Raw genomic sequence first — 24,866 nt, 5'->3', positions numbered from 1 at the left:
TAAATGGGGTCAAATGTGTGGTGACAGAAAGAAATCTAACTATGGGAGGTGAACACATAGTGTAAATATAGATATGCCTTACTGTTAAAGTGTACAGGTGAAACTTATTGGATTTCGTTAACAATATCACCATAAAAAATAAAAATAAAAAGTAAATAAAAGATAATAATAAATATAGAAGTAATGCTCCCAGCGAAATAGAAAACCTTTGAGTGAACCAACATGGCAGTTTGTATTGATACTGATTGAAGAGATCTATCAATTCTTATTATCATTTAATTTAATAATAGATGTATGATACCTTTATAAATCTGGATTTCAACACATCAATGGCATCCACCACAATTTTACAAAAAAATTCTCTCAAAGCATCCAGGCTACAGTGCCATAGCAGAGTGAGGAGAGAACGGTCTACAAATGCTAGGCGAGTGGTATTTGAAAGCAGGTCATCCCTCCTGAACATTCTGTACACACTTTCCAGAAGGTTGAACTGTGTGACACATGAACTCCTAAGAAAAAAGTATATAAACATTCATGCTCTCAACAAATAAATTATGAGTGCCTATTCCATAATGAGCAAATTAAATGCCAATGATTAAGAATTACAAAATAACTTTAAAGGTTAAATATATATATAAACCATAAAATACAAGAATTATTTGTACCTGAACCATATTATGTTACTCATGCCCAGAAACCTTTATGACAAATTTAGACATTAGAAGGAAGAATGTTTTTCATTTACTTTAAAATCTGGTCTTGTTCAGAGATTACCTGGAAGGCTTTCGAAGAGTCTAAAGATAATCACATTTAAAGAATATGAAACTCATGAATTATGATTTAAAAATGTTAGTGTCTTCCTATAAATAAACTTCCATTTCTGTTTCATTTACAGAGATATATTCAGCTAGTCCTTCATTCTCTCATCTGGGAAATAAGATATTTTAGTGATCACCTATAAGGTTTTATCTATAAATTAAGACTACAGAATTAGTTTCCTTATCCATAAAGATGAGACTTTAGGACTAAGTAATTATTAAAATCCTTTCTGTTTCTAAAATCCTGATGCTCAGAAGTTTGTTATGAATCAGGGCAAAAATATTAGATTCAGAAAGCAATCGAGTCATAAAATTTTAAGGTTGTGGGATACTACTAGATGCTACATGGGCTTTCTAAATATTCATTTGGGCACTGTCTTGATTTAAATTGTCTTGAGGAGCTTCCTGCTATTGAGCACAGTAGAGATGCACAGCCCTAAAACATCGGATTCATACAGAAAGCTAAAAGGAGAAAAACAGCAACATAAAGATAAAAAACCTGATTTTTAAGATGGGACAACAGAATGTTTACTGAAATGGAAATGAGCAAATGAGCATTAAATATATGAATATATGCTCTATTTCACTCATAATAAAATACAAATTAAAGAACCTTGAGCGATTCTTCCTCACTTCTAAAATTTAAAAATATCCAAATATTTGCCAATATACTCTATTGGTAAGACTATGATCGAATAAACCTTCCATATATTGATGGAGGGAATGTCAATAAAATAGCCCCCGAAAAAAGGATGTGATAATGAGTAGCAAAATTACAAATGTATTTAACTTCTCACTTATGTTTTGGAATCTACACCAAAGGTATATTGGCAAAATACAAATGATACATACATAGGGCTGGCTATTCACTGTGACATTACTTTTAATAGGAAAAGACTGAACCTAAAAGTCCATCAATAGGGGACTGCTTCGAAAAACTATGATATGTCCATGCAATAATTAAACAGATTTTGAAAAAAACTAAGTAATATTCCCTGGTATATATGTACCATATCTTCTTTATCCATTGGTCTATTAATGGATACGCAGGTTACTACATTCCAATTCCAACCTGTACCTTCATTTTCAATGGTTAATGGTTCATTTTCAACAGTTTTCCCAGTACAGGTCTTTTACCTCCTTAGTTAAATTTATTCCTAGGTATTTTTGCTTTTTTTTTGACACAATTGTAATCGGATTGTTAATTTCTTAATCTCTCTGATAGTTCATTATTGGTGTATAAAAATGCAACTGATTTCTGAATATTAATTTTATTTTCTGGTACTTTGCTGATTTCATTTATTCAAAATTTTGATGGAACCTTTTGGGTTCTCTACATACAGTATCATGTCATCTGCAAATAACGACAGCATTATATATTTTTTTCTCGTCTGATTGCTCCGGTTAGGACTTCCACTATGGTGCTGAATAAAAGTGGTGAATGTGGACATTCTTGTCTTGTTACTGATTAGAAAAAGCTTTCCGCTTTTCACCATTGAGTATGGTGTTAGCTGCGGGTTAGTCATATGTGGCCTGTATTATTTTGAGGTACGTTCCACTTTGCTGAGTTTTTCTTTTTTTTTCCACTTTGCTGAGTTTTTCTTTTTTTCATCCTAAACAGATGTTGGATTTTGTCAAAAAAAAATTTATTTTGCATGTATGGATATGTTCATTTGACTTTTATCTTTCATTTTGCTTATGTGGTGAATCGTGTTAATTGTTTTGCAGATAGTAAACCAACCTTGCATCCAGGAATAAATCCCACGTGATCATGGTTAATGATCCTTTTAATGCACTGCTGAATTTGATTTGCTAATATTTTTCGACAATTTTTGCATCTATGTTCACCAAGGATATTGGCCTATAATTTTCTTATATTGAAACGTCTTTGTCTGGTTTGGTATCGGGGTAATGGTGGCCTTGTAAAATGAGTCTGGGTGCCTTCCTTCCTCTTCAGATTTTGGAACAGTTTGAGAAGGATAGGGATTTTTTTCTTCTTTGAATGTTTGATAAAATTCTCCTGTGAAGCCTGGTTCAAGACATTTGTTCATTGGGAGGTTTTTGATTTCTGATTTGATTTCGTTAGTAGTTCTCAGTCTGTTCAGATTTTGTCTCTTCTCGATTCAGCCACTTTTCCTTGTTGATTTTCTGTCTAGACGATCTATCCATCGAATTCACTGGGGTCTTACAGTCGCCTACCATTGTCATCTCATAGTTGATCTCTCCCCCTTTACGTCCGTCAATATTTGCTTTTTGGTTGCTATTTAGCTGCCATTTGGTTGGGGGGGGTCCATAGATGTTTACAAGAGTTGTATTATCTTGCTGGACTGATCCCTTTGTCATTATGTAAGGTCCTCTATCTTTTGGTACAGCCTTTCTTTCAATGGTTGTTTTGTCTGATAGAAGTATTACTACTACCCCAGCTTTTTGTTTGTTTGTTTCCATTTGCATGAAATACCTTTCCCCATCCATTTACTTGCAGCCTGTGTATGTCTTTTGATCTGAAGAGAGCGCCTCTTGTAGGCAAGCAGGTGTACGGGTGCGTTCAATCCATTTACGTTTCAAGTGATTATTGACAGGTATGTAGTTACTGCCATTTTATTGTTTTCTGGTTATTTTTGTAGTTCATCTCTGTTCTTATTCTCTTGCTCTCTCCTCTTTTATGCTGATAACTTTCTATCGCTTGTTATGTTTGAATTCCTTTCTCTTTATCCTCGTGTATTTCTTATAGATTTTTGGTTTGTGGTTGCTATGTGCTTCATATAAGTTTACAGCAGCCAAGGCTGCTTCAGTTTGAACACATTCTAAAATCACTCACCCCCTCCATGTTTACGTGTTTTCCATTTGTGACTCTCTGCACTTCCGGACTTGTATGTCAATTTACTTCAGCAGATTAGGAAAGTTTCCAGTCATTACTTCTTCAAATATGTTTTCAATCTCCTGCTCTCCTTTTTTCCTTCCGGTACACCTGTGATGCAAATGTTGGTATGCCTGATGTTTTCCCAGAGGTTCCTTAAACTATCCTCATTTTTAAAAATTCTTTTTTCTTTCTGCTGTTCCAATTGGGTGTTTTTCGCTACTTTGTCTTCCAGATCACTGATTCGCTCTTCTGCTTCATCTAAACAGATTTCGATTCCTTCTTATATTGTCTTCGTTTCAGTTCTGTATTCATTTCTGACATTTTTTTTTTTATGTTTTCTGTCTCCATTTCTATGTTTCCTATCTCTTTGCTGAAGTTCTCACCGAGTTCCTTTATTCTTCCTCTAAGTTCATTGAGCATCCTTGTAACCAGTATTTTGAACTCTGCATCTGGTAGACTGCTTGTCTCCATTTCGTTTAGTTCTTTTTCTGGAGTTACATCCTGTTCCTTCATTTGAGACAAGTTTCTTTGTCTCCTCACTTTTGCTGACTCTCTGTATTTGTTTCTGTTTATTTGGTAGATATGCTCCCTCTCTTGGTCTTGACAGAGCGGCCTTATGTAGAAGGTGTCCTGTGGGGCCCAGTGGTAGTCTCCCTGGTCACCTGAGTTGGGTGCCCCAGGGGTGTTCACCATGTGGGTTTGTGTTCCCCCCTTTCAGTTACTGTTCCCACGTCAGTCAGTCAGTCAGGTTGAGCAGCTGTGAAGGCTGTTTGTGACTGCGGTGGACAAACTGTTGTGCGGGGACTGACCCCACAGAGAGAGAGTACCTTTAACGATGCTCTGGTGCCATCGAGTCTGCTTTTTCAGGTGTGTCATTGGTGAAGCCGGTTGGGTGGTGCTTTGGTGTGATCTGATGCCGGCCACCATGTGTGTTGGTTTTAGATCCTCTTGGGAGGCGCTTTGGTGCAGGCCAAGGTCAGCCACCACTTGTGCCGGGCTTGGGGCCTCTTGGTAGGTGCTACAGAGTGATCTGAGGTTGGCTGCTGCTTGTGCTGGTTTTGGAGGTGTCTGGGAGAGGATACTCTGCAGACCGAGGCCTGCTGCCACTTGCACCGGGCTTGTGGCTACTTTGTTGACCCAGACTGGCCAATGCTTATGCCAGGCCTGGGGCCACGTGATGGGAGTTACAGTGCAAGCTGAGACAGGTCGCCTTTTGTGCTGGGTTTGGGCCACTGAGCAAGAGCTACAAAGCTCGCTGAAGCCAGCCACTGCCTGTTTGGGATTTTTGGACCTTGAGAGATTTGGGGAAAGTCTGCAGTACAAGCCAAGGCAGGCTGCTTGTGTGGAGGAGCCACTGGAAGAGGCTCTGGCCTGGTGAGCAAGTTGGGTGGGGCGGGGTCCCAGGGAATCACCAGGGTGGGGCAAACGATGTAAGCCAGGTTGATGGAGACTCAGATTTCATGCCCACTTGTACTGGACCGGCTGGGTGGGAGGGGAGCTCACAAAAGCACAGTGGCGCCTGCCAGTGCTTCTGTCCCCAAAGAGAGCTGCTCCTAACCCTGCTCCTCCAGCCCTCACCATGAAGTTAAGTCAGTTCAGTTCCTCCCTGTATAACCCCTGCACTTTGTGAGCTGCTGCCCCTATACCGGTGTTAGAGCGAGTGAATTTGTGACTGAGTGAGGAAACTTTCACTACTCAACGGAGACCTCCGCAGCAGATATTCTTTCTGCTTCTTAACCACCACACCATGGGTGTAGGATGCATCCATTCTAGATGTCTGCCCTTCCTATCAATTTTAGGTGGCTTCATGTATATATTTTTAGTTACAGGAATTCTATTTAGCTCGTCTTCAGGTTTTCTCAATGATGACTGTTCTCTAATTTATTTGTAATTTTGATGTGGGAGTAGGAGTAAGCAAGCAGTTTACCTACTCTGCTATCTTGACTGGAACTCCGTTGTGAACTGTACTACTCCTGATTTGTCATCTAGCTAAAAATTTCTCATTTACCTTTTCAAAGAACTAATTTTTGGTTTCACTGATTTTTTCTCTACCATTTACTGATTTTTATTTTACTGATTTTCACTCTCAGTTTTATTATTTCCTTCCTTCTGCTTGCCTTCGGATTTTTTTCCTTAGATATGGGATATTTCTTACTTTCTAATATTGGCGTTAAGAAACAATTTTCCCTTTAAGCACTGCTTCGGCTGCATCTCAGACATTTGGATATGCTTTATTCTTATTTTATTTAGATCAAAGTACTATCTGATTTCCTTTGTTTCTTCCTTCATGCAAGGGTTATGTAAAAAGTTGTTAATTAGTTGGTTATTCAGAAATGTTTTTGTATTCCCACACTTCCTTTTGTTGTTGATTTCTAATTTAGTTGTGGTCAGAAAACATATTTTGTAAGATTTCAAAATTTCTATAAATTTATTAAGACTTATTTAATGGCCTACCATATAGCCTGTCCTGAAGAATGTTACCTGTGTACTCAAAAAGAATGTGTATTCTGCATTGTGTAGAATGTTCTATAGTTGTTTAATTGTCACAATTTTTTAAAATCTCAGTAAAAATAAACTATTAATTCATGCTATATTATGGATGAACCTCAAAAACATGCTGAATAAGGAAGCCAAACATAAAAGTACTGATAAAGTCCGAAAATGCTAAGGCCTGTTTAATCTGGAGGTTCACTTATAGTTTTAAATTTAGCTCTGAGTATTTTTGAAACTTTCAGGATAAAAGTCTTTTTTTCTTACAAAACACAAAACAGTACAAAATAAAATTGAGTTGTAAAAGCTGACTGCAATTGCCACTCAACTTTTTTTGGAACAGAGAAGATAATTTCCCACAGAAATAAAATGTTGTTTGTGGCATCCCAGACTAGAATAGAATAACTTACTTTCTGGCAATCTCTTTGAAAGTGGACTGAAATAATTCTTCCATAACATGTTGCTGTTCCCGACAAAGAATTTCTGTCATCAACTGCAACAATATAGGACTTTGAGATAATTCCAATGCATCTAGAAACTACGAAAGAAAAAAAAAGAAACAATGATAACTTTGTTGAATTTTCATTTGTTGTTTTTAACAGTTCTAATAAAAAAAATAGAAAATTATAACAATTTTACAGAGAATTAACAAATTGGGAGTCAAGGTAATATTTTTGTAATTTTTGCAGATATAATGAATGCTTGGTATATAATGTTTGTTAAATATATGAGCTTTGATCTTTAAGGTTTTACAGGTATTTTCCCCTCTAATAACTTTTAGGATCTTCCTTTAACCTCAGGTTCTGAAATTCCATAATTATGTGCCTTAATTGAGGTCATTTTCCTTCACCATTCCAGGTTCTCTGTGGGCTCTTTTATTCTAGAGATGTGTGTCTTTTCCACACCATCATCATTGCACAGCAGACGTCTAGCTGTTCATCTGACATTTTCATCTTTATTCTCCCACTTTCCATCTCGATGTCTTATTTATTCTACTTTCTAGGAGATATACTCAATTTTATCTCCTATTCTGTGAAGATTTTTTTAAAATTTTGCTTTTATATATTTAATTTCCAAGAGTCCTTATTTGTTCTATTTAATGAATACAACACCTTCTCTTTCATCTTTGAAGCTAATCTGTACAGTTTCTTTGATGTGTTCCCTTTGTTGACCCAGTTACTTCTGAATTTCTTTTTCCTGTGGCTGCTTGGCTTCCTTTCAGGATGGTGACTGGGTCCCACAAACAAAAGATCCATGAAAGAGAGAAAGTCTGGTGGAAGCTGCAAGCCTTTAATAACTAGTCTTGGTAGTCACACAGCATCACTTCTACTGCATTCTTTTTGTTATGAGGCCAACGCATACAAAATGGAAGGAAAATCAGACTTTGTTTCTCCATGGAAAAATCAGCCATCTTTGGAAAATATAATCTGCCACACCTATATCATATGTTTATCTCTATCCTACCATTTAGTAAAGTGTGTTTTAATCATTTGTTTTTTTGTTTCTGTTTCTTCCTTGCTTTCCTCTAAGCACTTTGAAAACAAAAACGGTGTCTTCATTATTTTTAAGTATTCAGACATTGGCTCAGGGCTCAGTCCATCATGAGTACGGCAGACAACTACCCACCCTCCAATGGTCACTGTCCAAGTTTTCCTTTACTGGTTGAACTCGAGTATGAGAATACAGTTGCCCAAAATAACAACATTCACAGCCTTGCTTACAAATGTATGTGGCAAATGGAATACCAGCAGAATTGGTATATGCAAATTCTGGATTAAGCCCTTAAAATGAAGAAATGTGTTCTGTGTTATAGTTCCCCACCTCTTGTTGGCTGGAAGGGAAAAGAAGATAGCAGGAGCTAGAGCAGCTATTCTGTATGAGATAGAAGCTATGTACAGAAGATGAAAGAGAAAAAGGTAAAGGAAGACTGGCCTCTGCTAACTGTAAAGCTATCTTAAGTCATCAAACTAAAACTGCATAGAAGAGAGAAATAATCTACCACTTTAAGCCATTGATATTTCAGGGATCTTCAACTATATATTAATTAATATGGGTGATAATCACTGTATGTTTCTCAAATAACCAGTACTCAATTTTAGAAACTGAAACATACTGACAATATTCTATTTCTTAGCTCTTTTTAGTATTATTCTTTAAGATTTATATATCATCCATAAAGCATGTCACAATATGTTTATGTATAAAATACTTCAAATTTTAAATTAGGGGAAAAAAATTAATTCTAAAGGATTTTGATAATCATCTACCTTCATAGATATCCAGCTTTCAAAATGAATTAAATTGAATTCTTAAAGTTAGAACACTTCTAATTCCGAATATTTCATTTTCTTCTTTTCATCAAGAAATGTAACAGAAAAAAAAAAAGCCCTAATATTTTACTTTTATTTGGTACTACTAAAAACTAACCTTTTTCATGCAGTCCACATAATTATTGTACCGCAGAGTTCCCGGGGGAAATTCTTCAGACTTCATAGGGAAATTAGAAATGATGAGCTTTTCAAGAACATGCTTAAGATCCTCAAGACTGTCTCCAGTTAGATTGGTGAAGAATGGAAGAAGAATTACTGCTTGACCCTGTGAAGCAATGCAGACATATGAAATTGCACTAGTTGTGGTTGGCTTACAGATCTTACAGAATAAGATAAATTACTGTTTCTAAAGACTGCAAATAAAGCACTGGGTAGATTCAATGAAAGACTTCAAAATACCTTCTAGAACATCAAAAACCAACCTGAATGCAATGCTGTATCATGGCTTCTACTCTAAAGGGTTAAGTGGGCCAACTCAGTGTCATACACACACACACACACACACACACACACACACACACACACACACACACACACACACGTATGATGATTCTGTATGCTATTTCTCCTAAAAATATAGACTCTAGTAGAAATATACTGTGTTGAGTGGAAAGAACATTTTAAATAACCTATAACCTATGGGGTAATTAACAAATATCTCTTGCAGAACTCAGAACTTCATACTGAGCTTAAAAGAAACGAGGTGTTGTTTCCTATCTCCCTTGTGTGGCAGATAAGTTCCCAGACTCCCTCATACTGAGATATGAGAAACTTGACTAATCACATAGAGTGGAACATTGCAAAGAAAATCCTCATGGTCCAGTAAAGAGACAGTTTTGAATAAGGCCACATTTTATTAGAGTGTAAAATCTAATTATTAAAGGACTTTAAAGTTAAAATGTTTATTATGTTCTTGACCTAAAAATTACCAAGATATTTTATATTACTTATTAATACAAAAATTAAGTTAAAATTCTGTCACTCATTAATATAGCATTCTCAAAAAAGCCAATTTAAATCACTGATATGCAAAGACAAATATTAATTCTTCTAAGTATGATAACCTCATGTAATTATACTTATCTTTTGGAGAGACATACTAAAGTATGTAAAGATCAGATAACATGATACCAGGGGTTTCCTTCAAAGTCATGGCCTGGAGTGACTGACTGTACATTTGAAACAAACATGACCATAGACAGACAGCTATGAGGATGCATAACAGGTACATGGGGGTTTACTGTACTAGTCTCCCTGCTTTGGAACGTTTGAAACTTGCCATTGCAGAAAACATCACAAATGTACTAAAATAGGAAAGTAAGGAAGAATATAATGGGAAAAAACATGTTTTTAATACTTACCTTTAAATGTAGACCCAATTTCGAATCAGCAAGTAGAGTAGTATATGTTGTAAAGACGCCAGGAAATGCACTGTGATTTACATTAAAAGATATGGATGAATCAATCTAAAGGAGAGAAAATAAAAACATGATCCAATTCTATATTATGCCGCTAATTTCCTTTACCATACAGTTTTCAAAATTTTAAATTTCTGAAATAACTTACGCATTTTTTCTTGAGCTTCGACAATATTTCGACTATTCTTGTTCTAAAATATTTTAAAACTATCTGATAAGACAATGAAAATAAAGGTACACTAAAAAATAAAGTATAAAAAATGATAATAAGTACAAGTGATAATAAAGTAAAATAACAGGAAAAGTCTAAAATATAAGATAATCAGCAATTGTCTAGTCAAAATATTTTTTATTTATCAAACCTCCAATCAAATTTTTAAAGATATAAGTTACAGAGGATAAAATAACAATTGTATTTTTTAAGGTCTCTTAAATACCTGCAAAATTTTTGCCAATAAGGTCAGCACTGCCATTTTACTTTCAGGAGCAGAATCTTTGGCCCACCACAAATCACACTTCCTCCAGTTTTGTAAAATTGTAGTTGCAAGTTTCAGTCCTTGGTATTTCTGCGTGGCCCGATTCCTGAAGCTCTGATCTAACATACCATTCAAAACAGTGCTCACCTGAAACAAATGTGTGGTGATGGAGGAAGAAGTCATAACATGAAGACACATATATAACAAACTTTACTTACATTTCAAAGCTATTCTTGGAAAATGAAGCTGTTATTTCTATAATAGCCATTAACTTCACAATTTCGCAAACTGAGAACAGTACTTTAACATGCAACTTTTCCATAAAACCATGCTCATGTTGCTATTTCTTGTTCTCCTAGTTGGGGGCATTCTCACTGAGAGAAAGAATTAGCTTTCTTTCATCATCATTATGACTATGTGTGTATGTGCACATGTACGCACATTCACACACCTGCATATTCAGACAAGCATATACATGTAGGCTTGCATGTACACATTTCCTGTCACACCAACTTTCAATAATGCGTTCTATTTGGTCAGATTAATATTCAATATTCCTATCATTATGACAATGTAAACATTTTTCACAGATAATCTGAATTGTAAACTACCCAAACTTTTCCTTTCTTGCACATTTTGATCTCCCTGAAGTCAACACTGTCTGCTTCCTTTGCTGTTTTCAACGTGTCCCTCATTATTCATCAAACTCTCCCAAATTAATGAAATTTCAAGACATCCAAACATATCAAGAAATCTATCGGCTCCATTTCTGTGACAATGCAGTGCCCACTCTGAATGTTGGTGACCTCTGCGTTCTGAGTCTTATTTTAACACCTCCAGGAGACTCATCCACTTCTCGAGTTCAGGTCAACAACTTCCCAGATCTAACATCATTCTCTTTCTCAACTGACTGTCTTATTTCAGTGAAGTATTTCTTTTGGTGCTTTCTGGTAAGAACTACACCAGAAATACATTTCTTTGAGATCTGGCACATCTAAAAATCATTTCCGTCGACTTTCACATGTAAATGATAATCTGGCTGGATTTAGAACTCCAAATTAGAAATCTTTCCTGATTTGTGAAGAAAATCTGCCTCACAGGACTTATAGCATCCACTGCTATAAACACAAAAACGATCCAATTTCTTGATCCTTTTAACCCATTTTCCATTTAGGGAAAAAAAAAAGTGCAGCTCACTGGCAGTGTTAATTTAATTTTACATAAACACGCTCTTCCAGGCTGAAGCAAATATGACTGGTTTTCAATGTGCAAAAAAAAAAAAACCCCAAAAACTGTTCTTGGAATTACTTCTAAATAGAACTCATCTTTAATTCTAATGTAACAAAATGTAAACATAAATCTTATTCATTAAATGTATCTTCAGCTAAGGACTGTTTGAGAATGATTTCAATATCACGTATAGGATTGCTATGTTTTCTAGGATTTGACATTTTCAGAGACTGAGTTACTATTTTATATAAATGGAAATACCACTACTAAAAACAGAATGCTATAAATAGAATGATGTCATTTGTTTCCAAAGACTATCGATATACTAGAGTGATGTGAAAATAATAAAAGCAAGATACTTTGTGGCAAACTCTGGGGGTAAGGTCAGGACTGTTAATACACGAGTTATCTCGGAACAACGCTGCAGCCACAAGCACCACTGGTGAGTATTTTTGGGCAAACAGGAAATGGGTTAATGTAATCAGGACTTCTACAGAAACTTTGCATAATCTTTTCTAATAGTGAACCTCTAGAGTTCTGAATTTTCGAGAAAAGTGCTCCACGTGGAGCTGTTTTCATACACTATGTTGGACATTCAATGGCCCTCTTCCATCTGGAAGCTCAAGTCCTTCATTTCTGGGAAATTTTCTCCAGCTGTGTTATCCAAGAAGGCTGTCTACCATCTGGGGTGGAGGCCCGAGTGCTGGAACTTATACATTGATCCCAAGTTTCCTTATCTTTCTCTCCTATTTCCTATTTTGTCTTTTTTCTTCTATTCTGTGTAAGAGTTCCTAAATTTTAACTTACCCAATTCATATTTTATTTCTGATGCCTGTGCTTAATTCCCAAGCATTCTTTTTTGTTCCCTGATGTACTTTTTCAGTAGCAATGGATATAGCATCTTCTTTTATCTTTCTAAAGTTTTTCTTTTCACATTTCCATTTCAAGTAGCTTTTTTCCTGCCAGTCAGTTTTAAAAATCCTTTTTTCAGGTGCTTTGTACTCTTTGCTGTTGGTACATATTAAGAAACTGACTACGATCACTGTGTTAGTGAGCAGGGCTCACTGGCCATGATGATTGCTGTGAACTGATATAGCTGGGCAGTGAGGACAGTATATTTATTTTCTCTTGGGCTTGTTAAAACAGTCCAATACCCTGCGTGGGAGAATATACCTAGCTGACCATATTCTGGAAGTCAAATTGGGGTGGGGAAAGGCTAAGCTTTAAAGATCAGAATTTAGGGAGGCTTTCATTTAACTTCCCTGTATTTAAAAGGGTATCCTCACACCACAGAAATACAAAGAAGCATAAGAGACTAGTGTGAACAATTATATACCAACAAATTGGCAAATTTAGAAGAAATGTATAAATACCTAGAAACATACAAACTTCTAAGACTGAATCAGAAAGGAATAGATAATCTGAATAGACCAATCACTAGTAAGGAGATGAGATTGAATCAGTAATCAAAAAACTCCTAACAAACAAAAGTACAGGGCCAGATGGCTTCATGGGAAAATTCTACCAAAAAATTTATAAAAGAACGGATACCAATTCTTCTCAATCTCTTCCAAAAAACAGAAGGGAACACTTTCGAAGTCATTTTACGAGGCCAGCATTACCTTGAAACCAAAACCAGACAAGGAAAATACAAGAAAAGAAATTTACAGGAAATTATCCCTGATAAACATAGATGTAAATATCCTCAACGAAATATTAGCAAACCAAATACAACAATACATTAAAGAGTTCATATACCATAATCAAATGTGTTTTATTTCAGGGATACAAGGATGGTTCAACAAATATAAATCAACAACAGGACACATCACATTATTAAAATGAAGAATAAAAACCATATGATCATCAACAGATGTAGGAAAGCACTTGATAAAAATTAACATCCATTCATGATAAAAACTCTGAACAAAGAGGGTATAGAAGGAACAAATCTCAACATAATAAAAACCATATATGACAAGCCCGCAACTAACACATTCAGCAATGAAAAGCTCAGTTTTTCCTCTAAGATCAGGAACGGGATAAGAATATCCACTCCCATCACTTTTATTCAATGTGGTACTGGAAATTCCAGCCAGAGCAATTAGGCAAGAAAAGGAAACGAAAGGCATACAAATTAGAAAGGAAAAGTAAAACTCTATTTGCAGCTGACATATTTTATCTAGAAAACCCTAAAGACCCAACCAAAACGTATTAAAATTAATGAATTCGGTAAAGCTACAAGATACAACATCAATATTCAAAAATCTATTGTGCTTCTACATACCAAGAACAAACTATCAAAAAAAGAAATGAAAACGATTCCATCAAAATGAACATACCCAGGAATAAATTTAACCAAGGAGGTAAAAGACTTATTCTCTGACAACTAGAACACATTGATAAAAAAAAATTGAAGACAACACAAAAAAGTGGAAAGACTTTCTGTTCCATACTCATGATACAGAAGCATTAATATTGTTAAATGTCCACACTATCCAAACAAATCTATAGATTCAATGCAATCCTTATCAAAATTCCAATAGCATTTTTTACAGAAATAGAACACACAATTCTAAAATTTGTATGGAACCACAAGACACCAAAAGCCAAAGCAATTCTGATAAAGAACTAAGCTGGAGGATCACACTTTCTAACTGTACACTCTATCACAATGCTGAAGTAATCAAGACAGTATGGTATTGGGATTAAAAAGAAAGAAAGAAACAAACAAACGAATACATAGATCAATGGAATAGAACAGAGAGCCCAAAAATAAACCCAAACAAAAATAGATAAATAAGTAAAGGATACACAATGATGAAAGGATAATCTCTTCAATAAATGATGCTTGGAAAACTGAACAGCTACATGCAAAAGACTAAAACTCAACCTTTATTTTACACTACACACAAAACTCAACTAGAAATGTATTAAAGACTTGAATGTCAGACCTAAAGCTATGAAATTCCTAGAAGAAAACTTAGGGGGTAGGCTCCTTGACATTGGTCTTGGCAATAAGTTTTTGGATTTCACATCAAAAGCAAAGGCAACAAAACAAAAATAAATAAGTGGGCCTATATCAAATTAAAAAAGATTCTGCATAGAAAAACATCAACGAAATGAAAAGGTAAGCTACAGAATGGGAGAAAATATTTGCAAATCCTATCTGATAAGGGGTTAATATCCAAAATAAATAAAGAACCTATACAACTCAACAGTAAAAAAACAAACAATCTAATTAAAAAATAGGCAGAGGAACTGAATAGACATTTTTCTAAAGACCTACAGAGGACCAATAGGTACATTAAAAGGTATTCAAAATCATCAATCATCAGGGAAATGCAAATCGAAACCACAATGAGATATCACCTCACACCTGTTAAAACGTACATCAATAAAGAGTCAAGAAACAGTAAGATAAATTTAATGATAAAAATTTAAATATTTCTATATAGAAGAAACACTCCAAGACTGAAAGATAAATGGCCAGTAGGAAAAAGTACTTTCCACATACATAATAGACAGAGTTCTACTATCCTTATTATACAAAAATGTTTTACAAATTAAGAATGTACATCTCAACAGAAAAATGGGCAAAATACAAAAATACAGCTTACACCAAAAATGCTTTGATTATTTAAAAAAATTAGTGGGAGACACAATCAGTAGAGTTGAAGAACTGACAATAAATTTGAGAGATAAAAGTACAAACTAGAATTTTCACTAGTGAAATAATAAAATGATTTTGTTATGGTGCAAAGTATCCCAAACTTCACTACATTGCGTAAAGAGGTACTTGTATTACATACTGAATGTGATTCTAATCTTCACTCAAGTTCTTTAAAATATATAAATATTATATATGTGAATACACACACACACACACACACACACACACACACACACACACACACCCACCCACCCACCCTTACACTCAACTGGGCCTAGGGTCTCCAGTCGAGAGATGTTTATTCTGTCCAGAGAATCAGCCACCTCCAGACCTCCAGTCTCAAGTCGGGAAGGATCAGTCCCCTGACTGCAGGGAATGGCTAATCTTGAACCAGTCTTCCTCCATATCTTGCTCTCTCTGTACTCCAGAAACCCAGGGTTTCCACTGCCCCGACCGCTTTCTGAGTTCTGCAGCACAAACTGGCTGCCCATTTTCCCGCTGTTATGGTCACACTGCAGCTTTCTTGGGCTCTGATGTCTGTTACCAATTGTCCTTTTGCTTTCCAGCTTCCAAAGTGCTGTCACTTTGTGTGTGTGTGTGTGTGTGTGTGCGTGCGTGCGTGCGTGCGTGCGCGCGCATGCGCGCACACCTTTTAAGACTGTTTTAAAAAACTGTTTTGGTCATTTTAGAGGGATCTGAGGAGGTGGAGGTAAATGCATTTGGTTTTTGTCCATCATCTTTACTAGATGTATGAATAGTTTAAAAGCTCAAATTACTATATTTCCTGAGTGTTATGAGTCTACTGCAATTTCATTTATAACTTTAAAAAATATAAATTCCTAGTGCAATCTACCATAAAATATTCTCCTACAACAGACAACAAGCACTGTTTGGAATAAATGCTTAATTCAGTAGAAAATTATGCACTTTTCCCTTAAAATGGTCATTCCAACAGTTTGTAACAGTTTCTGATTGTCTACAGACCAGGTAAATTTTAAATTTCAAAATTTTATAAGCTTAGCAAACCAAAATCAACTTTATGTTAAATATTGGTCTCCAAAGGTTCAATGTGAGGGAGAAAAGTGGGCTATAGCAGGAACATGCAGGAAATAATAACAGAATGTATAGGACCAGGTTGTAGCTGGAGAAGAAAAGCAGGCTTGGGACTCAGGAAAGGTTTATGAACTCTAATGCCAAGTCTTGACAAAAGTCAATATCCTACATGGCAATAGGCCTAGAGATTTTGAGTGAGAGATTAGAAAAAATAATCAATGTTTCAACATCCATTATTAAGTATTCATAAAGGCTGTGTTTTGTTTCCTTTGATTTTGTTTTTAAACACTGGCAAGAGCTTTAAACTTTCCAGGAAGAGATCCTGTTTTGTTTTAATGATATATTTCAAAAAATATGAGCATTATATTAGAAAATATAGTTTATGTAAAGTAAAATTTCATTACCATTTTGGGATTATCCACAGATGATTTCATGAGCTCCAATACAGCGAGATCTGTATTTTTCAATAATTCAGTATTGATTATTTCTGAGAACAAGCAATAAAAATACTCTCCATGACAGAACCTGACAATGTTTCTCTGGCACTCTCCTGAGGATGGCATGGACAATGCCGCTGTGTCCAGAAGAAGACTCACAAGGCATTCACACTGAGAAGAAGGAAGAAAAGTATGTGCGATAACAGAATTACATATCTTAAATGTTACAGAAAGACTCGTTGGGTAGCTATAAACTTTGAAAGTGGAAAATCACACAGGAAGGTCTAAAGAGAGCCTGATGTTTAAAAGGCCTGGTTTCAAGTTTGCATTGTATATATTTCAAAGAGCCTCCATTTTCTATGTTTCATTTTGGGAAAGAAATCTTCCCTGACTCTCATTTCTCTCAAATTTCCAGAAATCTTGTTGTTGCTTTGAGGGGAGAGTCTAGTAAGGGTGAGTATTTTTAGACGACTTAAGTATGTAATTTGTTTACATTAAGTCAACAAAGGGGTAAAGAGGTTTCTGCTACAGGAGAAAAGAAGATGGGCAGAATGGGGTGAACCTACTGAAATGGTTGGCAGGTGTCAGCTATAGCAAAGACTGTTTGAAGCCAACCCTACACAGATCAAACAAACAAAGAAGACATTTTTTTGTGGTGCCTCTGAATTATCTTCCAGGGGCTCTCCCTAATCAGCTATCTGAAGAATCACCAAGAACAGGGAAAGAATTAGTCACTGTGTCAACACAGACCAGCTGTTCTCTGTTCAAACTCCTTTTGAAAACAAAGAGAGATAGACGAAAACCTCAATTTGAGAATATTGTTCTCTTTCTCTTATTAAAAGAAAAACAAAAGACCTCTTAGAGGTTTTTTGTAAATCAATTAAGAATTTACCCAACTAATTCCTATTTTTAAAGACACAATGCATGTGAGTTATATATTTACATCATTAGGATAGCACAGCATGTAGCTCTTTTTCCTACCAGTCCTCCAAAAGCAAAGGCCAACTCCAGAAGTCCACTGGCCAATCGCTTACAACTGGGGTCTAGTGAAGAAAGGCATTGTTGTTCACGTCCAGGTGCAATGCTTTTATAAACCAGGGAAAGAAGCTTTGTGCCAATAGAATGACGTTGATCTACGGACTAAAATAAAGCCAACATTGAAATATCCAGCAATAAGATATTTTATTTAAAAAAAATTTCACAGCTTTCATTAATTAAAAAATTTATGTTAGCTAATAGTGATAACTGTCTTCTAATTGTCAGGAAAATATTCACTCGACTTTGGTTTCTATGCTGTATTTTTCTTTTATGTCGCCTAACCACAAAGACATAAAAGCAGTTAGTCTCTAAGTTCTTCAGAAGGCTGCTGGAAATATTCAAATGTCCTTTATATCATTTTCATTTTATAAGTTTTTATATTTACTTTCTCATTTATATTCCTGGTAACACCTACATGTCTGGAGCAAGTATTTCTATAATTCCCACTTCAGCATGCTCTGTATACAAAGGATGTTAAAAAAGAATACAAATAAATAGACTAATTAGCATAATGAAGCTAAGAGAAATGTAAAAACAAATTGGCTGTGGTTACCTGAGATGGTAATATAACATGCAAAAAACCAGCTTTATGTAGTTGTTTACAAGCAGACACAATAGAAGCCAGCTTGGCCCTATCCACATAAGCATCAGGGCCGTACAGATCAACAACAGAGAGCTCCTCAATGCTGGCCATGTGAAAAAAGCAAAAAGAAAATTAGATGAGAGTTGATTTCATTAAATTATCATGATATGCTGGGGGAAAAAAGTGTGTGTTCTATTACAATTGTATTTACTAACTACCTGGCACTCAAATTTATGACACAGCCCTGGAAAGCAGACACAGGCTAACACCAAACAAGAGGCCCATGCACTGATCCAGCCATGGAGATCAACACGGGCTAAGCCACGTCCAAGGCGTGCATACTCTAAGGTGCAGGGAAGGCATTTGCTAAATAGATGATTTTCAAACAACTAATCAGATCTTCTGCACTAAACATCCCATTGATGAGATCCTTTACTTTAAGAAATAGGGCTACAGCAGCAACACACACCGCCAGAGCACACTGCAATCTTAAATTCCACCATGACACTGACCTGGAGTATGACCCAAATACCCACCTCTGTGCTGTTATTTTGTCCTTGAGGTGCATCTCTAGGATGTCTTTGTATGGGGACTTCTTTAGGGCTTTCATCAGGTTCACACAAACATCAGGAAGATGATCCATAACAAGGACATCACCAATATTGAAACCTATGCTTGAGGGCTCACATAGGGTTTTCACCAAGAGTTTTATAAGGTTTGTGTTACATAAATACTTCCCAAGAAGCTGTAAAAGATGGATTTGTATAAAAACACATCTATTGGTCAGGATTTAGATTTTCACTTGAGCATAAAGTCCATGAAGCTGAAAAGTTTTGCCTGGCTAGGGCAAAGGTTGGTAAACTTTCTCTGTAAAAGGTCAGACAATAAATGTTTTTGGCTTTGTGGGCCATATGGTCTCCACAACAACTAGTTAAATAACTGCCATTATAGTGTGAAAGTGGCCATGGACAAGTGAACAAACGAATCTGGATGTGTTCCAATAACCTTCTTTACAAGAGCAGGCAGCAGGTGAGATCTGGCCTGTGGACATAGTTTTCCAGGCCCTGATGTGTTAGGGCAATGCTACACCCATAGGACAGGGCCTGGCATAAAGTAGTACATAGTATATGTTAACTGGATGGGTTGACTGAAGTGTGTTTATATAATAAGCCTCACAGATACTTACATTTACAAATATTTGCTAATGCATGTTTCCTAAGGCAGATGCTTGATCATAGTATAAAATGCAATATCCAATAAGAATTTAGAAAAACAATTTTGTATTTTATTCACACAAGCATCTGAAATACACACAAAGTTTTATTATTTTCAAGAACAGGTTACTACTACAGCAATGGAAAGTTCTAAGAAAGCCAAAACCATTTTTAATAGGTACTTTATATGCATTTTCCCAGTGCTAAGTACTGACCTCACATTCATAGAGAAGCAGAGTGACCCTACCTTCCAGCCTTCTGGGTAGATGTCCAGCAGTGTTGTGGTAAATTCCATTATCCGAACGACAACTGTGCATTTGCTGTAATTATATCTTTCTCTCTCTTGTGGGCTGGGTCTGTTACCTGTTGCCCCAGTGCCAAAGCACTTGTCTATGGCCATAATATCATAAATAGCAATGCTTTCTAAAAAGAAAGCTACTGCTTTCCAAAGTGAAGACTGTGTTTCATTACCTAGAGAAAAATTACATTAAATTATTAGCATATACTTCCTTCTAACTCCACGAAGGTTACTGTAAAATTCCTTCTTTGATATACTTTTAATTAAAACTCAAAATTCTTTGATATACTTTTAGTTAAAACTCAAAATTCAGAAAAAAAGTTCAATAAAAGCTGAATAAAATGGAAGTCATTTCGTCTCATTTCAAAATTTCAGAATTAATAGCACTCAAATAGAATTCAACTTTAAACTCATATAGTAAGAACAGATCTATGGAAGGTTAGGCCTTGCTTCTCGAATATTACTGTAGGAATATAAATTAATTTGATCTTTTCAAAGAGTAACTTGATAAAACTTATCAAATGCTTTTAAAAATGTGTATGCCAATTTCTATAAAATGTTAAAAAGCTCAGGTACTTTGATCCAGCACTGAAATTCTAAGTGAGATAATGGCAGAATTGCAAAGATGTGTTTGTAAGGATGTTCATTTTAGCATTATTCTTGATAATGAAATAATAGAAACAATTCAAATGTCCTTCATAGGGGCCATAGAGAGACCAGTTATGACAGTCTTCAAACAGGTGTCTATCACACAGGTCATTTTATGGAATCAATTTCAGATTAACTTCCAAATGGACATTTTCATAAAGCTCAACTATATGAAAACATGACTGTGCTGGTGCTCCTTGCTCATCTCCACCTCTTTCCTGATTATCCTTCTCCTGCTTAACAAAAGAAAGATATACCATTTCCTCTTCCCCATTTTACTGTAGTTTATTTTCTCAGGGTATAAAGACCTTTGAAGCCCTAAAGCGATAATTTAAAATAGTGACATATGTGTTGAAAGAGTAAATGTAATGACTGAATAAGAAATCTTTTCATAAGTCTGATGGTTTCCAATTCTTTGTTTTCATAAAATCTAAGAAAAGCTAATCAAACCGTAAACTGACAGATCATTAAAAATAATTTTTGTTAACACGTGCAAAGAACTGTTTAGAGAAAATATATTAATGATTCTCAAACACCAAATTTCCTTGAATATAATGGACCATAAGCTGTATGACACATTCCAACCACAAATATGTTAAATGTGAGAAAATGTGCATTTTAGAATTATTCAAATATAGCACTTGTTTATGTGAAAAAGGTTTTTAAGTACTAAAATCTAAATAAAATAGAATTCTAACCATATAATTTTACTTTTTATGTGTAATTATAAAAATGTTTATTGTATTTATATTGTTGTGGTGGTAATGAATGTAATGTGCCCTAATAACAAGTGTTATGATAATTCAGGCAAAGAAGAAACCTTTAAACACATAGACCCTTTGTTGCAAAGACATAGATAGGGTTATAAGTAAAAACATAAGCATAAAAGTATTAATATTTTAGGATAAAAAATGGAAAGGATATGGAGTAGTAATAATAATTTCCAGTAAAGAAACTATTTTAAAGCTGATGATGCTGAAATATAAAACTACTGTACTATTTATGTTCTACTGAATACATTTTTTTCAAGTAACATTACCAGTTTTATTTTAAAATGTCACCATTTACAACACATCAGAAAGCTAAAAGAAAAATTTTTTTGGTCAACTCTAAAGTTTGAACGAAGGTACATTGTTTTTAATGTCTCCCTGCCCTCACAAGGTAAATGAATAAAACTGTTTTAAGACTACTTAATTGTAATATAGTCACATAATTTAGTAATATGTACACATTAGATCAAGCTATATATACTAACATAAAAAGATGCCTAATATGTTAATTTTCTTTTTAAAAGCAAATCACAGGTGACATCGGAAACTTGGCGGAGTGAGAGACATCCCCAGATCTCTCCCCTTGAAATAACAGTAAGCTGAACATCTAAAACTCAACAACAACAAAAAAACACCAAAACTGCACACCAGCACATCTGAGTATTGGATCTGTGCATAAGAGCTACCACAGGTCACAACCCCGGGTGTCGGGCGGTGGACTGGGAGAAATAAAGAAGTTGTCTCTTGCAGCAGGAGCTCTCTGTAGGAGAAGGGGGAGGAGAGGAGCAGTGAGTTCCCTGAACAACCCCTGCCTGGGAAAGCTGTGAGCCCCCTGCGGCCAGCTGGTGGCAGGGCCCAGTCATCAGGGCAGAAAGCAGAGAAGTGGGACGGGAACGTAGAGAAACAACAGTTGATTTTTACCGGCCATGATTGCAAAACCAAGGTTGAGCTGCAGCCCCTAATCCCCAACTCAGAAGGCTCCTCCGAGACCGAATACTGCAGAGCTCCAGGGGCTCTGCAAACGCTACCAAAACTGTTGTTAACACTGACAGAGGCTGAAACTGAGAGTAGCAACTGTGATTAAAATCTACAAGAAAATAAAAGATGTTAGGCTTTATATAAAAGCCTAAACTAGTGCACCTAAACTAGTAAAAGTTTAGATGCCACTTACTAGAAACCAAAAGAAAAGCGCCTTCTTTGTAGCAGGCTAAAGAGAGACCTTTATATAATAAATCTTTCTGGAGAAACAACAGAATACACTTCCATTAATGCCCAGGCGGAGAAATAGTCCATTAAACACCATGAACAACCAAGTTGACAAGGCAGCTCCGAAAGAAAGAGAAAAATCTCCAGAAAAGAAGCTTACAGACATAGAAATATACAACTTAAATGACAGAGAATTCAGGATGGTGCTTCTGAAAAAACTCAGTGAGATCCAAAATAATTCATATCAACAATTCCAGGAATTGAAAAAACAGCCAGATCAGCAGAATGAGCTTTTTAGCAAGGAGACTGAAACCCTCAAAAAGAACCAAACAGAACTTCTGCAGATGAACAACACCCTGAAAGAGGTGAAAAATGAAGTAGCAAGCTAGGGAAATAGGGTTGACCAAATGGAGGAAAGATTCAGTGATACTGAAGACAGAAATCTAGAAATAAATCAAAAGGAAGAACAGAGAAATTGAAGAACGAAAACTAATGAAAGAAATACAAGAACTAGCTGATATCATCAGGAAAGAAAACATAAGAATAATGGGCATTCCCGAAGGGAAGAAATAAGAGTAGGAATAAGAAAGCATTTTCAGACAAATAAAAAGCAAATTACAGTAAAGCATAGATAATGACCCCATTAACTAAAAAAATGAAAATTAGAAAATATAATATGTCTAAGAAAAGTTCAGAAAAGTCAACACTAAACTGTTTAAGTGTTTACCACTACAGAATATGGTTAGGGGAGAGGTTTTGAGTACTTCCTATCCTTTTTTCCTGCTTTAAATTTTCAAAATGAGAATACACAAGATCTCTTAAAACAGTAAACTCAAGGTACTATTTGCAATTGAACCATTGCTGTTTTTAAATTCACAACTTTCTGACCTAGCCTTCTGATAATCTCATGCTAGAATCACACAATCTCATGTTAGGGAGCCAGATTTTCTCAGAATGGTATAAAATCTGTTTTCCTTAACCTTAGCATGTATGTGTGCATTGTACAGTCCCCCAATATGCCTGGCTCTATCATCCTCAAGCTAGAAGGAAAATAGCCTGGTTCCTTTCTTCCAAATTCCCATAATATGGACTTCACATCAGACAGAATTAAAGAGAGAATGGTAGTACCTTTAGTCAGCACTAGAGTGAATTCCCTGACTATAGTAAAAATCATTTAAATAACAGAACACGTTCTAAATGGCAAGTCTAAGGTTCAGCCCATGAAAGAGAAGATTTAAGTGAAACCACAGAAGATTAACATATGCCTGTTCAGAGAACTACAAAACAGAGAGCACATCTGTCAGCCAAAAGTCAGTTCCAGATGCTCTGCCCTCAAAGAGAAACACCTCTCAAAAGCCATCTCCTGCCCTCACAGGTCCCATTTAGGTCACCAAAAGGAGGGGTCCTGCCTACCTTCTTCTTCCTAGCATAGGCTAAGGAACACAAACACATTCCACCTTATATTTTGCTTTCTGCAAACAACACTTATTACCATAGCATAATAAAAATGCTTAAGGAATAGGAAAATATAATAACAAAGACACACTACACAGACACACAGAATAAAATTATTTGATGACAGGTCACTGTGTATTCAAAGAATTGTGACAAAATATATTAAGCATTCATTCTCAAACACCAAATTTCCTTGACTATAACAGACCAAAGCCTCACGTCAGGAAGAACTGTTTTAATATACTACTTGCAAATGAAAACTTCAAACAGTTATTTTTATATAATGGTCAAGAACCTGTGGACAGGACAAAAAGGAAATACTGACTTTGGACAGATTTTTGTAGCCTCAGTTGTGTCATCTAAATAATATTTACACCCTCACTGTGAGACTAAATTAGAATGCATGAAAAGCATTTCTCACAGTACTAAATAAATGATGTTATCATCTGTGTTATTTATTTTGTGACAGCAGCAAACTGCCTAATCAAAAACCCTTCTGATCTTTTCCCCAGAATAACTCCAGGCTGAATGGATACAGATTTGATAGGATACATTTTACCTACCCAGGACCTCAGGTGCTTCAAAGGTTTTCTCTTCAATAAATGTGTTGTAGCACTCAAGCGCCGCCAAAAGCATGTCCATCCACTGTAGGGCAGCTCTTAGACTGAATGGCCCTTGCAAGTGGAAGAGGGTTGGTTGAGCAAGAATGCCTGATGGCTGATCATAACCAACTCCTCCCCCCTCAAATGTGTTTATGAGAAAAGAAGTATCTTCTTTCTTGATAATATCTTTCAGCCATAAAGAAGGAGATTTGCCGCCTTAAAAAAAGAAATGATTGAAACACACATGTAAATTAACTTTCACATAAT

General features: G+C 35.7%; 1 protein-coding gene across 7 annotated transcripts in view; it reads right to left on the bottom strand.

The window, feature by feature from the left end:
• Window positions 1-24,866, bottom strand: part of PRKDC (protein kinase, DNA-activated, catalytic polypeptide) — a 192,933-nt gene that overhangs the window by 93,810 nt on the left and 74,257 nt on the right. For all 7 annotated transcript variants that reach the window (XM_023526089.1, XM_011385363.2, XM_011385365.2 and 4 more), the window contains 11 exons: window positions 24,561-24,815; window positions 19,868-20,091; window positions 18,943-19,151; window positions 18,377-18,509; window positions 17,767-17,925; window positions 16,753-16,956; window positions 10,354-10,539; window positions 9,860-9,964; window positions 8,596-8,763; window positions 6,579-6,706; window positions 302-509 (listed from right to left, as the gene is read on the bottom strand). In XM_023526089.1, coding sequence (XP_023381857.1) covers window positions 302-509; window positions 6,579-6,706; window positions 8,596-8,763; window positions 9,860-9,964; window positions 10,354-10,539; window positions 16,753-16,956; window positions 17,767-17,925; window positions 18,377-18,509; window positions 18,943-19,151; window positions 19,868-20,091; window positions 24,561-24,815 — 1,979 coding nt within the window. The remainder of the gene's footprint in view (window positions 1-301; window positions 510-6,578; window positions 6,707-8,595; window positions 8,764-9,859; window positions 9,965-10,353; window positions 10,540-16,752; window positions 16,957-17,766; window positions 17,926-18,376; window positions 18,510-18,942; window positions 19,152-19,867; window positions 20,092-24,560; window positions 24,816-24,866) is intronic.

Source organism: Pteropus vampyrus, unplaced genomic scaffold, assembly GCF_000151845.1.
Source record: "Pteropus vampyrus isolate Shadow unplaced genomic scaffold, Pvam_2.0 Scaffold702, whole genome shotgun sequence".
Taxonomy (NCBI): domain Eukaryota; kingdom Metazoa; phylum Chordata; class Mammalia; order Chiroptera; family Pteropodidae; genus Pteropus; species Pteropus vampyrus.
The sequence above is the reverse complement of the archived record's forward strand: the minus strand, read 5'-3'. Positions and strand labels throughout refer to the sequence as shown.